We start from the raw sequence: 16,394 nt of genomic DNA, 5'->3' as shown, positions 1-16,394 counted from the left end.
GGTGGAGGCGGGGAGAGCTCTGCACGGTCTGGGCATATTGGTAATAGAGACATGGCTTCAGGACCACAGTCACCTACATCTCTGCTGACCCCCACAGGCATGGACACAGAGGCCCGAGGAGGAACGTGCGGGCGTCTGGCTCCAGGAGGACGGCCTGAGACAGAGGAAAGAGCTTGGGCCTGGGGCCAGACTGGCCTGAGCTTCCACCCTGGTATCCGTTTACCTGCTGTGGGACCTGGGGCAAGTTGCTTAACCTCTCTGAGCTTCAGTTTCCTTATCAGTAACACGGAGCTGACAATGCAGACCTTATGGGATGGCCATGGGGAGTAAATGTAAAATGCTTAGCAGTGTGCCTAGCTTGCAGCAGACACGCGGAGCTGGGATTCGAAAGCCAGTTTGTGGTGGCTGGGCACAACAGTGCATCCACCTGCGAGCGGGGCACCGGATGGAGGGGCAGGGGCGCGCAGGCTCCCTTGACAGTGGCACACGGTTCCGAGTGCTGGGGCAGGCGTAACAGCCGTGGGTCGGGTTCATGGCCACCTCCTCTGTGTTTCTGCTCCATTTTCTGTGCTCCTTACAATGACCTTGCAAGGGTATTATTCTTATTCCCATTTACAGGTGAGAAAACTGAGGCTCAGAGAGGCAAAATCAGTGGGCTATAGACTTGAGATTCCACTTTAGGCCTGTCTGGGGCCACAGTCCTCAAATGACTCTTCCCTTTGGACTGCAAGAAACCCGGGGAGAACCACGGGAGCAATGGGGGCACCTAGCCTCCTCCTCAGACACCCCAAATGCCATCCCTCTGGGACAGACACTTGGGCATATGTCTTCAGGAGAAGAAGACGTATGCCTGGGCGCTCACCTCCCTTTATGGGCCAAGGGCCCACCGTGTTGCCCAATCCTGGCCAATCTTGAGTCTCTGCTCCTCCCAGGCACTGAGCCTGGTGCAGGCGCTTTCCTTGCTGAGACCACAGCCCTTCTGGGCTCTGGTCCTTCCTCAGGTCTCATTCCTGGCTAGAGGCTGCAGGGGGGAGGGGGAGAGGGCCGGGCTTTGGGACTAGGGTAGGAAGGTGTCAGTGGAAGACATTAAGTTATAGTCCTGGGCCGACAAGATGGAGGGAGAGGGGACAGGGAGCTGGGGGACAGGACGAATTCCCACCATGCAGAAGGCAGGCAGGAAAGAAGGGGATGGCAGCAGGTGGGGTTCGGGTGAGACACCCGTGGGCCAGGATAGAAGTCCCTGCGGGGGGGGGGGGGCGGCGAGGGGAGGTGACCAGCCTGGGGCAGCTTTCAGGAAGTCTGGGGCCCTGGGAGGAGGAAGTGGGGTCTCCTCCCCCAGAGCAAACTTCAAAAGTACGGTTCCCTGGCCCGGGCTAGGGTGCCGAGAAAACAAAGAGAACAATGTTTGATGGATTATACATTTTTTTGTGTTCTTATTTCTTTTGCTTTTAATTTTCTCAGTTACAACTTTTCTGATTATAAAAGTAATATCCATTGCAAACTATAAAAATTCCGTAAAAATATAAAGAAAAAATCACCTGTAGTTCCATCCCAAGAGACAACTATCCTTGACATTTTTATGTATAGAATATCTCTGAGGGATTTCCTTCCATGTATAGGCATATATATATATACACACACACCCACATATATGTATATATACATATATGTACATATACACGCATATGTGTTTGTGTATATATGTATATATACACATATGTGTATATATATGTATATACACGTATATATGTATATACACATATATGTATATATGTATATACACGTATATGTGTGTATATATACACATATGTATATATGTATATATATGTATGTGTGTGTGTATATATATACATATATATATGTATATATATATATGAGAAAGAGAGAGAGAGGGACTTTGAGCCTTTCTGTATGTACTATTTTTTTTTAATTAAAAAAAAAATTGATTTAAATAATCTCTACACACAACATGGGGCTGGAACTCACAACCCCCAAGATCAAGAGTCGGATGCTCTTCTGACTGAGCCAGCCATGCACCCCTATACAATTTTTTAAAGTTTTTATTTTGAGAGAGAGAGAGTGAGTGGGGTAGAGGGAGAGAAGGAGACAGGAAGAGAATCCCAAGCAGTCTCCATGTTCAGCTTGGAGCCGGCCAGGGGCTCGATCCCATGACCCTGGGATCATGACCTGAACCAAAAGCAAGAGTCAGATGTTCAACTGCCTGAGCCACCCAGGTGCCGCTACAATTTTTTTTTGTACTCAGCTTTTTTCACCTGTAAGCATATGTCCTAAATATTTCCATGTCGTTCAACAATTTTCAAAACTGATTTTTAATGGCTCCATTAACATTGTACATCTTTCATATGTATCATAGTTTACCCATTGTTGGACATTTGGGAATTTTGTGTTTCCCTTTTTGTGTGTGTTTTGTTAATTACCACTGTGCTGAGTATCCTTGTACTTAACCTCTGGCTATATCTACTGTTACCGTCACAGAAATGGAAACCTGGATAAAAGGTAGACACCCATTGCCCTAAGCCAGCGTTCTGAAAATTCTCCTGCTGGTCTCATCTCCAGTGTTTGCAAAGGGGCTGGTCATAGCCTGGGCAGCACTGGGTATTATCATTGAAAAAAAATCTTTGCCCCCAATTTTTTAATAAGAAAAAAAGTATCTCTTTCTTTTAATATGTATTCTTTTGATTAATGGTGAAATAGAATCAATATTTTTCACATTTTTTGGTGACTTGATTATTGTCCTTGCTCACTGTTTTTGAAGTTTATTTATTTATTTTGAGAGAGAGAGAGAGAGAGAGAGAGAAAGCGTGCAAGCACCTGAGCAGAGGATGGGCAGAGAGAGAGAGAGAGAGAGAGAGAGAGAGAGAATCCCAAGCAGGCTCTGCACTGTCAGCCCAGAGCCCGATGCGGGTCTCCATCCCTCAAACCATCAGATCATAACTTGAACGGAAACCCAGAGTCAGACACTCAACTGACTGAGCCACCCAGGTGCCCCACCTTTGCTCGCTTTTTAAAACGGGGGTCTCGGTCATTTTGTTATTGATTTGTAGGTACTCTTCATATATTCCAGATCTTAATTAATGCTTCTTTAGTTTTATATGTTGTAAATACATTCTCTTAATTTCAAAGCCTGCCTTTTCACTTCGTTTTTTTTTATTAGATAGAAAAGTGTTCCATATTAACGTAGTCCCACGTACACAGTTTTTAAAATATTTATTTTATTTGTTTTGTATTTGGGAGGGCTTTTTCCTTTTTCGTTATGAAAGTCATATAAGCACTTTCGTACAAGTTTGGAAGAGTAACAAAGTCATGCCCAGAACCACCGCCTCATGCAACCAGACTGGATTTAATTAAGAGCAAAATCGAGATTTAACGATCTGGCCAGGTCGTCGGCCTAGACTTAGGCGATCAATTTCAGTGACCTCAGCGCCCCGACTGTGTGCCCGACATCCAGATGCCAGCTGCCTCCCCCGATGTGCCTCGGCGTCTTCCTCGGTGAACTCGGTTAACCGCGGAGGCTGGACTAACTCGCTGGTCTCTTAGGAGGAGGAGGCCAGGGTAGGCTCTGGGTTCAGAGGGTGCCAGGTTCAAATCCATATGCTAAGGTTTCGAACCTAAGTAAGTTTCCACCTCTGCAAAATGGGAATAATAACAGTACCTACTTCCCTGAATTGTTGGGAAAATGAAATCAGATGCTTGTAATGCTTCTCAGGCAGCCCTGCGGCCCAGTTAAGCCTCGATCAAATTACATACCTCCTCCTACTACTGTAATTCCTGACGAGTCTCCTGCTCCCACCCATTGGGAATCCAGGTCAAGACATGGGTCCCTGGCTGTGTCGTCGCTGCCACAAGGGGAAGGTGGCTCAGGGCAGACAGGGCTGGTAGCCGAGGCCCTGGGAGAGGAGGGACGAGGGCTTATGGGTGGGAGCAGGGCAGCAGCGACGCAGGGCGCTGGGGAGGCTCCAGCCTCCCCGGGTTGGGGCCCTCCTGTGACCCCATCATCTTTCCGGATCCGCGGGCCGATCGGAGGCGGCGGGGTGCCGGGAAGTGAGGGGTGCCCTCTGCTCCCTCCGGTCCTTATCAGCGCTGGCCGGATGAGCGCGGCGGGGCGAGGGGTTGGGCACGGCGCGCTGATGTTGTTGCGGGAGATAATGTGTTTGCGGGAGATAAGCGCTGCGCGGCAGCTTTCCGGCTCTGTACACAGACGCCACTTAGCTGTGCAAACACCTGCCGCTCGCCTCGGGCTGGCAGCCGGCGCACAGGACCCCCGGGGAGGGTGGGGCGTGCGTGCGACCGTCGAGGAGGTCAGCCAGCGGCCGGCAGGGTGTGGGGTGAGGGGTGGGAAGGGTGTGGAGTGGGTGGACCGGCACGCGGGTGTCCCTCTGCAGCATCTAGGTCCCCGAGGGCTAGAACTGGGTGCGTGCTTGCATGGGAGGGTGGGCAGTGGGTACAGATGGGCATCTGAAGGACTCTTCCCCTGATGTATGAACACCCCCCCACCCCTCGCGGAGTAACAACCCTCACACCCAGCAGTGTCGCCTCCAGCCAGGCCCCTGGGATTAATCCACCCCTCGCTATCAGGTCTCACCTTCGTCTCCTTGGGGGCCAGGCACCCAGACCCGTGGGGTCCCAAAAGCCAGTGGCCTCTGGCTGTATGTGTCCTGGCAGGGCTGGGTCTGTGCTACACTGATCAGCCTCCAGAGCTGGGGGCTAAGTTGGGGAGGGGCCTCCCTGGGAGAGCCCCTGGAAGGTGACCACGCCCTCTCTCTGCCTCCTTCATCCCAGGGCTGTAGCTCTGCCCCCTAAACCCTCCTTGGCTCCCTGTTTTCCACCTCCAGCTGCTTTCAGGACCTCAGCACGATGCTGGAAGACACACTCGGTGCCACCACCATTCTTCTCCTTCTTAGTTCACCCTGTGCCCAAGGTTGTCTGAGGGACAAACCGTCTTATCTAGGTCAAAATGAGCAGCTGCCCCCAGACCAGGGAAGCCTACTGAACAGACTGGTCCTAGGTGTTGAGCCCAGATGCCCAGTTGAGCACAGAATCTAGCTTGGCCCAGCCTCAGGCATACGCCTTACTGACATCTCATTAGCTTGAAAGACTGTCCACGTGTTTCTGCCACATGCCCAAATCTGTTTTGTTCCCTTAGTACTCCTGCTTTGGCCAGAACCTTGGCTAAACCTTCTGTTTTTGCCCGACTCCTGCCTGAGAGCAAAGCCACCAAGTACTAGCATACAGGTTGTGCACTGCACAAGAGCATCGGATCTCGGGCACCGTTCACACTGTAGACATAGAGTAGTGTATATGAGCATGTGGTGATCTCCTCATCAAGTCCTTGATCAGGCCCAGCTGGTTAAGATTGGGTGACGTCAGGGAAGGCAAGTCACTTTACCTCTTTGTGTCCCATATCTTTGTCTATGAAATGGAGACTCATTCATGTCTTTGTCCAACACACATTTACTGAGGCTCTTCCCAGCCTGGCACTGGGCTGGACGCCCCGATGGAGAGAAGTAAGTCAAGGGCACTGTAGGCGAGGTGCCCACAATCCAGGCGTCAGATGGGCAAACACCTCTGCCCTTCCAATGCAGGGTGTTGAGGGCTATGCTTTTGGGGGGGCGCCCAGCCACAGAGCAGGAGTGGGGGTGACCTCGGGGAGGGTGGGGGGCTTTAAATATTGATGGGAGCCGTGGTTGCTCTTCCCCAGAAAGATGGCCCTTCATACGAAGTTTGGGCGGGTCTGTGGTGCCTGTGGCCGGGGCAGCTGGCCTAGAACGGGCTTCAGGCCAGGGTCCTCCCGGCTGGGGACAGCAGCCCCTGTGTCTCATAAGGTGCAAGGGGGTGTCAAGGAGAGGCCCCCGGAACCCTAGTTTCCGCGCAGCTGGCCTGGGCCTCGGTCTCCCCGAGAGGCGCCAGGAGGGCGGATGGTGCGTTGTTTTCTGTTTTCCCCTGGCTCTGCTGTCTCCTCCCCGCTCCCCTCATGGATGACACAGACTGAGTCACACTAATGGCTTTCCACGGAGCCCTCAGAACTAATGAAGCTGCTAACAAGTGATTGAGCAAATGAGTCGACAGCACTTTACCACTCCACCGAGGGCCACGGAGCAGGCCACGGGCTGTACAGGGGACGTGGAATGGAGTAGGGGTGAAGCCTGTCACTGGGCTGGGCGAGGGAGGTAAGGGGGAGACAGGGAGATGCCAGAGGTTCTGGGTGAGGGAGGAGAGGACGGTGTGTGGAAAGGGAATTGGCGAGAGCTCTGGAGAGGGAGGGGGAGACGCAGGGGGCAGAGATGTAGAGAGAGGAGTGGAGGGGGTATTGGGTGTCAGGGGCTGGGGTGAGGGACCCCCTCTCTGCTGGGCACTGGGGGAGGGGTGCAGAGATAGGAAGCCCAGGCCTTGGCCTTGAGACCACAGTTTGGATGGGGAGGGAGACAGGTGTATCCAATTTTTTTATGTATCAAAAGAAGCCTGTGACACGGGCTTTGTTATTGCCTTTGTGCAGCGAGGTTCAGAGAGGTCAAGCAACTTTCCCAAAGTCACCCAGCTGAGATGCAAGCGAGATTCAAACCCAGACCGGTCTGACCCCAGAATCCGTGCCTTTTCCACCACCCCTGGTGTGCAAGTGTGTGGAGGGGAAGACATGATCAGAAACCACTAAGGACAGATTACTCTGGGTTGATCTGATTTGCCTCATTAATGGAATTACTTGGACGGAGGTGGGGGAGGTGCTATAGACTCCTTGTGTCTGGACTTCAGCAAGGCGCTTGGCCAAAATCTCTCCTGACATCCCGTGGACACGAGGGTGATGTATGGGTGAAATGGCCCAATGGCTGAAAGAATTGCTAATTAGATGTGGGGCCGTTTCTAAAGACAGTTGATGGCCCAGCAGAGGCTGTCGGTGGGAGAGAGTGACTTTGAACCATGGGACTCTGTCCTTGGTCCTGTTCTCCCTCATAGTTGTTGTTTTTTTTGTTTTTTTCCTTTTCCCCTTCCTTGTATTTATGTTTCACTATCCAGGCAATATATGTCTATTGTAGAAAATTACAAACTATGGATAAGCAAAAAGAAAGAAAAAGCATCCTGGATCTCACTAAGAACATTCCCTGAACGGTCTTTTCAACTTGCCGTAACTTTGAAATTTTTTTGTTTTACTTTTGTTTTTTGTTCTTTAAAAAAAAAATTTTTTTTTAATGTTTATTTATCCCTGAGACAATGCGAGAGACAGAGTGCAAGCAGGGGAGGGGCAGACGGAGGGAGACACAGAATTCGAAGCGGGCTCCAGGCTCCGAGCTGTCAGCCCAGGGCCCGACGCGGGGCCCGAACTCACAAACCGTGAGATCAGGACCTGAGCCGAAGTCGGACGCCCAACCCGACTGAGCCACTCAAGCGCCCCACTTTGAAGTTTTTTGGTAATGAAATGTTGAGGATAAAAAAAAAAAATTCCTAATAAGGGGCCCCCAGCTGGCTCAGTCGGACGAACATGTGACTTTGGATCTCGGGGTTGTGCGTTCAAGCCCCACATTGGGTGCAGAGCTTTCTGAAAAATAAAATCTTAAAAAAAAAATCCCTCCACAAAACATAACTCTCTGTTCACATTTAGGGTGTATCCTGCCAATCTCTTTATTGCAAATAATAGCCATAAAACGTAGCATTTTATCGGGCATTTACAACGAGCTGGCGACGGTGCCGAACATCTTACAGACACCATATTAAATCATCATAACACTTTATGGCTAGTTTTACGATCTACTTTTCACAGATGACAAAGCCGAGGCTCACAGATGAGGTAGCTTGGCCACGGAGGCTAGGAGCGGAAGGAGCACAGTCTGAACCAGGATTTGCCTGGCTCTGGAGCTGAACTCTGAGCTTCTAGAAGACCCCACACTCTCTAAATGCACCTGGACCCTCTCCCCACAGTCTGTGCCTTCTCACTTCACCTCCTCCTGGGAGCCGTTTGCACCTGATGATCATAAATCTTCATGCCGCTTCTCGTCTGCTTGCACAAAATCATCTGGGGACACCACCTAGGGGGTGACCTCACGAAGGCACAGACCCCAGTGAAGCGGGATATTCTCCTGGTCTTTAAGTCGCCCCCAGCCGGCATTTCTCCTGTGTTCCTTATACGGGCAGGTGCCTCGGCTTTGAAAAGACAGGAATTTATTTGAGTGCTTTTTGAAAGCTTACTATTTACCACACACTGTGTTGAGCTCTTTAGAGATAGTAACTTTAAGAAAGTGGTTAAAAAATTAACATACGGTAAAATTGACTTAAAAAATTTTTTTTAAACATTTATTTATTTTTGAGAGACAGATAGAGACAGAGCATGAGCGGGGAAGGGGCAGAGAGAGAGGGAGGCACAGAATCCGAAGCAGGCTCCAGGCTCCGAGCTGTCAGCACAGAGCCTGATGCGGGGCTCGAACTCATGAACCAGGAGATCATGACCTGAGCCAAGATTGAGTTAGACGCTCAACTGACTGAGCCACCCAGGCGCCCCTTAAAAATTTTTTTTGATGTTTATTTATTTTTGGGAGACAGAGAGAGAGAAAGTGAGTAGGGGAGGGCAGAGAGAGACAGAGACAGAGACAGAGAATCCGAAGCAGGCTCCAGGCTCCAAGCTGTCAGCACAGAGCCTGATGCAGGGCTCGAACTCATGAACCATGAAATCATGACCTGACCCAAAGTCGGAGGCTTAACTGATTGATCCACCCAGGAGCCCCTGATCTGTTCTTTATCACCATAGTTTTGAGAATGTCCTATAACTGGAATTACACGGTATGTGACCTTTTGAGACAGCCTGTGCACTCAGCCTAATGCCATTGGCATTAATCGAATTTATCCTGCATCTCAAGAATTCATTCCTCTTAATTGCTAAGTAGTAAATATCCCAATATACGAATGTAACGTGACTTGTTCATTCAGTCACCCGTTGAAGGACATCCGGATTGTTTCCAGCTTAGGGCAATTATGAATAGAGCTGCTGTAAACATTCATGTACAGGCTTCTGCGTGGACACGTGTATTCTCTAGGATAAATGGCTGGTAATGGGATTTCTGGGTCATACAGGGTCTAAAGGTTCTAAAGTTTAACTTTAGGAGAAAATGCCCATGTCTTTAGACATCTGTCTGAAGAGTTTCCTTCAGCAACTCTTTGAGCATAGATATGCCAGCCGCAAATTCTCTTAGCTCTTTTTTTCACTGAAAATTTCTTTTTTTTATAAAGATTTTATTTTATTTTATAATTAAAATTTTTTTAATGTTTATTTTTGAGAGAGAGAGAGGGACAGAGTGCAAGCAGGGGGCGGGGCAGAGAGAGAGGGAGACACAGAATCCAAAGCAGACTCCAGGCTCCGAGCTGTCAGCACAGAGCCCGACGTGGGGCTTGAACCCACGGACTGCGAGATCTTGACCTGAGCCGAAGTCGGAAGCTCAACCGACTGAGCCACCCAGGCGCCCCTTAAAGGTTTTAAGTAACCTCCGCACCCAACGTGGGGCTCGAACTCACAACCCCAAGATCAAGAGTTGCAGACTCCGCTGACGGAGCCAGCCAGGCGCCCCTCGCTGAGGTTTTCCTAACCTCACTTTCATTATGGAAGATATTTTCACTGGATATGGAATTCTGGGTTGACAGCTTCTCTCAGCACTGGAAGAATGTTATTCCACTTCTTTCTGGTCTCACAGTTTCCGGTGAAACATATGAGGTCGTTTGCATAGTTGTTTCCTGATGAACAACTTTTTTTCCTTGGCCGCTTCCAAGAGTTTTTTTGGCTTTGGCTTTCAGGGGTATGAGTGTGATCTTAATTTGTCCTGTTTGGGTTTGCTGAGGTTCTTGGATCTGTAAATTTAGGTCTTTTGCCAAATCTGGGAAGTGAAGTTTTCAGCCATTATTTCTTCAAACTTTTTTTTTTTTTTTTTTTTTTTGGTAGCACAATTTCTCCCTGCCTTCTGGAAGAACCGTAGGTTTACTGCTCAGGGCCCGACCCATGGAGTACAGCTGAGGGGGTGAGCTCAGCTCGTGAACAACTTGGCCAGGTTGCTCGGCCCTGTGTGTGATTTCTTTCGTGCTTCTCACTTCCCGGGACTTCCCTTCTTCGTTCTCCAGGGGGGGAGAACTTCGTCCCTCCGGGGGGGGGGGGGGGGGCTTGAGTCACCCTCTCTGCTGCACACATCCTGGGACTGTGCCCGGGGTTCAGGCTCACCCCTATCCCCTTGGGACCGTAGCTCTTTGATCAGAGGGAGAAGTTTTCCTCCCTCAGAGGTTAAGGTGTCAGGGGGCTCACTGTCACCACTGCCACTGCCATGGAACTGTCGCGAGGGGTGGGGGTGGGGGCTGGGGCAGGAGAGAGGCAGAAGAGAAAACCAGGGGCTGCACTACTCTGAGTGTTAGACCCTCCCTTTCGCCCCTCGAGGCAGAACCAGAGCGTTTCTGTGGGCGATCTCTCTCGTCACCGCAGTGCACGTTCTGGATTCCCGGCTGTCTCGTGTCCAGGCTTCCTCAATTTGGCTTAACTGACTGAGCCACCCAGGCGTCCCCGGAAAATTCAAGATTAAGACACTGGTAGCTGCAGGGTCTGATGAGAACCCCCTCCTGGTTCATGAAGACTGTTCTTGTTATGTTACCCATGTGGTGGAAAGGCTGAGGGACCTCTCTGGTGTCTCCTTCATGAGTCCTCATAACCTAATCCCCCACAAAAGGCCCCACGTCCTAAGAGCATCACCTTGGGGGTTAGGATTTCAACATACGAATATTTTTCTCTTTTTTAAAAAAATGTCATTTATTTATTTTTAAGTTTCTTTATTTCTGAGAAAGAGAGAGAGATACAGCATGCGAGCAGGGAAGGGGCAGAGAGAGAGGGAGACACCGAATCCGAAGCAGGCTCCGAGCTGTCAGCACAGAGCCCGCCGCGGTGCTCGAACTCACGGATCTCGTGAGTCTCGGATCATGACCTCGCCCAGGCGCCCGTCCCCATACGAATCTTGAAGAGTCACAGACATTCAGCCCGTTGCAAGTAGGCAGACGATAAACATAATAAATAAGTTATTATATAGTGTGATAGAAAGTGGTAAGTGCTGTGGAAAACAATCGGGCAGGTGAGGGGGATGGGGGGGGGGCTGTGGGGAGGGTTGGGTGTATATTTATTGGCACAGAAGGAGGTCTGCGACGTATTGTTGAACGACAAACGTAAGCCAAAACCCAGTATATCCGGCATGTGGCCCTTTATACCGATGGATAAAATGTGTTCTACAAGCATTAAGGGGGCGGGGGGCGCCCCCTCAGCTGTGATTTCAACTGGCTTCTTCCTATTCCAGGGGAATATCACAGAATAAAGTTAAACCCTTTATGAAGAATTCCTCTGTGGCTCCCCTCCCAACCCCCCCAGTTCCGAGACCTGCTGCTCATTCTTTGATTTGCACGGTTCTGTCTCCAGACTTCCGAAGAGTCATTCAAGCCATTTGTGGTTTCCGGGGCCGCTGCCTGAAGCGATGGGGATCCCTGGAGATTTGGGGGTTAAGTCAGGGGCCAGCTACCGATTTGACCTCTCTGCGCTTCAACTCCATCTTCCCCCCAAATGGGGCTAATTATGTCTGCAGTGGAGACGGAGCTCATGTATGGCAGCACTTGAGAAATGTTGATTCATTATTTATTTATTTGTTTTCAATGTTTATTTATTTGAGAGACAGAGAGAGAGCAGGTTGGGGACGGGCAGAGAGAGAGAGAGAGAGAGAGAATCCGAAGCAGGCTCCAGGCTCCAAGCTGTCAGCTCAGAGCCCGATGCGGGGCTCGAACCCGTGAACCACGGGATCAGGACCTGCGCCGAAGTCGGACGCTTAACCGACTGAGCCCCCCGGGGGCCCCTGAATCATTATTTTTGCTCTCTAGGTGACATGGAGTTCTAGATGACTGGGAGACAACCAAATGGATACGTCTGGGACAGAGGGTCATATGGGTCAGGCGCTCAGCACAGGAGCAGGTGACAAAGATTTGGGGATTCTTAGCACAGGGGGCTGTGGCATAATAAGAAATATATATTTGGTCTTCGTCCCGAGCTCCTGAGACAGAGCCCCTAAATCTCTTGGCATTTCCCGGGTGAAAGGAGTATCTTTTGTTTTAATGAGGTGCCTCTTGGTGAGTGGGCCTCTAGATAGCTTCGGGTGGGGGCTGGTCGACAGAGACGCCAAGCCTTGCCGGGAAGCCTGGAACTTCTGGCCCCACCCCCATCCCCAAGGAGGGCAGTGGCTCCTGCACTCAGGACCCTTTCACACCTTCCCCTACGTCCCTGTTGTCTGGCTGCTCATTTGTATCCTTTAGAACATCCTTTATAATAAACCAGGAAATGTCAATCAAGTGGGTTCCTGAGTTCTTTGAGATATTCTAGCAAATTGTCAAACCTGAGGAGAGGGCCGTGGGGGTCCCAGATTTATAATCAGAAGTCCAGGAGGCTCGGGGCGCCTGAGTGGCTCAGTCAGTTAAGCGTCCAACTTCGGCTCAGGTCATGATCTCACGGTTCGTGAGTTCGAGCCCCGCGTCGGGCTCTGGGCTGACCGCTCAGACTGGAGCCCGCTTCAGATTCTGTGTCTCCCTCCGTCTGCCCCTCTGCTGCTTGCACTCTGTCGCTCGCATTGTCTCAGAAATAAATAAACATTACAAAAAAAAAAAAAAAAAAGCAGTCCAAGGGGCTCAGGACTTTCGGTGGCGTCTGAAGTAGGGGGCAGTTCTGTGAGACTGGACCCGTCAGCTGTGGGAGCCCTGCCAACCTGACGTAGTTCGCATCAGAATTGAGTCAACTTGTCCAGCACCCACCTGGTGTCAGGAGAATCAGAGCATTGGCTGTGGAGGTTGGAGAACACCACAGAGGGGGGTTAAAACCGGGGGGTGAGGGGGAAAGATGATATCCTCATGGTGAGGACCTCATATCCTGGCCTCCTTCCTGGTGAAGAATGACCACGTGACCAAATTCTGGCCACTGGAGTAGGAGCCGAAGTAACATGTGCAGCTTCCTCGCTTAATTAATTATGAGAGAGAGAGAGAGAGAGAGCGCGCAGGGGTAGAAGGGCAGAGGGAGAGAGAGAATCCCAAGAAGGTTCCATGCTGTCTGTGCGGAACCCCATGCTAGGCTCGATCCCATGACCCTGGGATCATGACCTGAGCTGAATTCAAGAGTCGGCCCCTCAACCAACTGAGCCACCCAGGTGCCCCCACCATTGTCTTTTTAAAAGGAAAATCCTCGCTCTCTACTTCCTCTTCTCATTCCCATGAGCTGGAGTGTGGATGGGGGAGGGGGGGATGCGGGGAATGAGCATTCTCCCAGCATACAGATGAATGCAACAATCTTGGGGTAACAAGACAAAAGGTGCCTGGGCTCCTTGTGGGTCAGAGCCAGGACCAGAGCCCTACCTCTGGACCATCCACCAGCTCAGACCCTTTTATGAGAGGGAAATAAACCTCCCTGGTATTTAAGCTCCCATTATTTGGTTTCTGTTAAGGCAGCTGCACCAATATTTTAACTTAATATTCCCGCTCGTTCGCTGATTCAACAGCCATTTCCTGGGTGGCACCACGTGAGACATCCAGAGTCACAGATACAAAGTCTCAAACGGCCTGGGTTAGAATTGCTTCTTCCCAGAATCACGTCACTTTCAGGACCCGAGTTTCTGTACCAGCAGCACGGGCCTCCTGTGACTGTAGGTCCCCGAGACGTTCCGGACTCAGGCCGGGGGCTCATCCCCAGGAACAGGAGCATTTATGCGGTGGGAGGGGGGGTGTGCACAGGCCTTCTGGGCAGGGGCCGGAGCCTAATTCAACATTTCAGCAATTCTCCGTTCAGTCTTTTCAAAGCCCCCAACTTAGTTTTCAAGGAAGTGACTCTTTCAAGTGAGCGCATCACATTTCATTAGTTTGTGTAATATTTAATTGAATTACACGGTAATAGGATTATGTGATTATAGGATTACAGTGACAAGTATACCTGGCTGAGAGAGGCTCGGAGATCCAGCTGAGTCTTGGTAAACAAGCAACTCAACCCCGGGGTGGGGCAACTGAAGTACCTGCTTTTTGAGACCACGGGATCGGCAAACTGTGGTTCCGCGGGTCTGTTTTGGTTACGTCCTGAGTACAAATGGTCTCACAATGGATGCTTTTACATTTTAGACGGTTGAAAAAAACAATCGAAGAATATTTCATGACGTGAAAATGACGTGCAATTCAATCTTTAATATCCACACATAAAGTGTCATTGGAGCACAGCCACGCCCGCTCGTTTCTTTTGCATAGTTTTATGGCTGCTTTTGTGCTACAGTAGCCAAGTTGAACCGCTGAACAGAGACTAAAATATTTACTGTTTGATCCTTTACAGAGAGACTTTGCTGATACCTGTTCCAGAGAGAAGCCTGGGTCTTGGGAATCCACCATGCCACAGGCATCTGTCGCTGTGTTTTATAGAAGGACCAACAACTCTGGGTAAGGGAAGGTCTCCTAGGAGCACTCCTGTTGTAAGAAGTGAAAATCCTTTCTTTCTTGCCATTACTACCTCCCCAACCCACCCCCTAGATATATAACCAGAATCCAAGGTGTGACAGCTTCACGCCTTGACTCTGGCCAAGAGCCAGAGTGTTTTTAGGCAACAGGACATTTACACTCGTGACAAAATGAACAAGCTTGCGTTTCGATAAGCACCATCATGGTAGCCAATGTTTTCCTGGGCTACGGCTAGTCATCAAGGTGACACGGAGAGTTTCACATGGACTAATAAATGAGGAGCCTTAAAAATCAGAGAGCAGACAGGTCCACTGCCTAGCTACTGTTGGCACCCATTGATTTTCTGCTGTCTCCTCCAGGGGACTTTCTTGGCTAGATGAAAGGTTGTCAGCACTGTCCGGACATAATTGCAAGTCATGGGGAATGTACACCTATGGGGAATGTATGTGTGTGTGTGTGTGTGTGTGTGTGTGTGTGTGCATCCGTAACACCATCGAGTCTTAGCTGGATTATTGCAGCAGGTTCTTGACTGGCTTCCCTGTTTTCTCTCCTCCTCCCCCCTCCTCCTCCCCCTCCTCCCTCCTCCTCCTCCTCCTTCTTCTTTTCTTTCTTCTTCTTCTTTAAAATTTTTTTTTTTTTTAAATTTTTTTTTTTTTTCAACGTTTATTTATTTTTGGGACAGAGAGAGACAAAGCATGAACGGGGGAGGGGCAGAGAGAGAGGGAGACACAGAATCGGAAACAGGCTCCAGGCTCTGAGCCATCAGCCCATAGCCTGACGCGGGGCTCGAACTCACGGACCGTGAGATCGTGACCTGGCTGAAGTCGGACGCTTAACCGACTGCGCCACCCAGGCGCCCCTCTTTAAAATGTTTTAATGTTTTTTTTTTTTTTTTGAGAGACAGAGTGCGAGCGGGGGAGGGGCAGAGAGAGAGGGAGACACAGAATCCGAAGCAGGCTCCAGGCTCTGAGCTGTCAGCACAGAGCCTGACGTGGGCTTGAACTCCCAATCCGTGAGATCATGACCTGAGCTGAAGTTAGATGCTTAACGGACTGAGCTACCCAGGCAATGCGCCCCCGCCCCTTTTTAAAGTTTATTTATTTATTTTGAGAGACAGAGCAAGCAGAGGAGGGACAGATAGAGAGAGGGGAAGAGAGAATTCCAAGCAGGTTCTGCACTGTCAGCGCAGAGCCCAATGTAGGGCTCAAATTCACGAACCTCGAGATCATGACCTGAGCCCAAACCAAGACTCAGACGCTTAACCAACTGAGCCACCCAGGAGCCCCAGGGCCTTCCTGCTTCTGACCTTGCCCTCCTTCAGTCTATTCTCAACACAGCAGCCAGGATGCTTCCTTCAAAACCCAAGTCAGGGGTGCCTGGCTGGCTCAGTGGGTGGAGTGTGCGACTCTTGGTCTCAGGGTTGTGGGTCGGAGCCCCACATTGGGTGCAGAGATTACTTAAAAGGTAAAATAAAATCTTTAAAAAAAAAAAAAAAAAGCACCTAAGTCACACCATGTCACTCCTTGGACTGAAGCTCTCATGTCATTCTGAGCAAAAGCCAGAGTCCTCGTAGCAGGCAACAAGGCCCTACATAATCCAGTCCCCTCCTGCGTCCCTGATCTCTCCTTCTAACAGCCCCACTGCTCACTGCACTCCAGCCACATGGGCCTCCTTGCCCTCCTCAAACTGCCAAGAACACTCCTACCTCAGGGCCTTTGCACTTGCTCTTTCCCCCACCTGGAACATTCTTCCCAAGGTAGAAAGAAGGTAGGCATTCCTTCAAATGCCATCTTATAGGTGAGGCCTTCCCTAACCCCCCAACATAAAGGAAGCCCTGTACACCCCAGGACTCTTTATCCCCCTTACCCTGACTTCTTCCTATAGCACCTCTCATAATCAGACATGCTCCA

At 50.3% G+C, this 16,394-nt stretch overlaps 1 protein-coding gene across 1 annotated transcript in view; it reads left to right on the top strand.

Annotated features, from left to right (window-relative positions):
- The window catches only part of TMEM101 (transmembrane protein 101), a 43,015-nt gene that overhangs the window by 24,185 nt on the left and 2,436 nt on the right, over nucleotides 1-16,394 (top strand). Inside the window, exon 4 of the mRNA XM_045489112.1 lies at nucleotides 14,363-14,466. Within this exon, the coding sequence (XP_045345068.1) occupies nucleotides 14,363-14,466 (104 nt within the window). The remainder of the gene's footprint in view (nucleotides 1-14,362; nucleotides 14,467-16,394) is intronic.

The sequence above is a fragment of the Leopardus geoffroyi genome, chromosome E1 (genome assembly GCF_018350155.1).
Source record: "Leopardus geoffroyi isolate Oge1 chromosome E1, O.geoffroyi_Oge1_pat1.0, whole genome shotgun sequence".
NCBI lineage: Eukaryota > Metazoa > Chordata > Mammalia > Carnivora > Felidae > Leopardus > Leopardus geoffroyi.
This window is presented reverse-complemented; position numbering and strand designations above follow the sequence as displayed.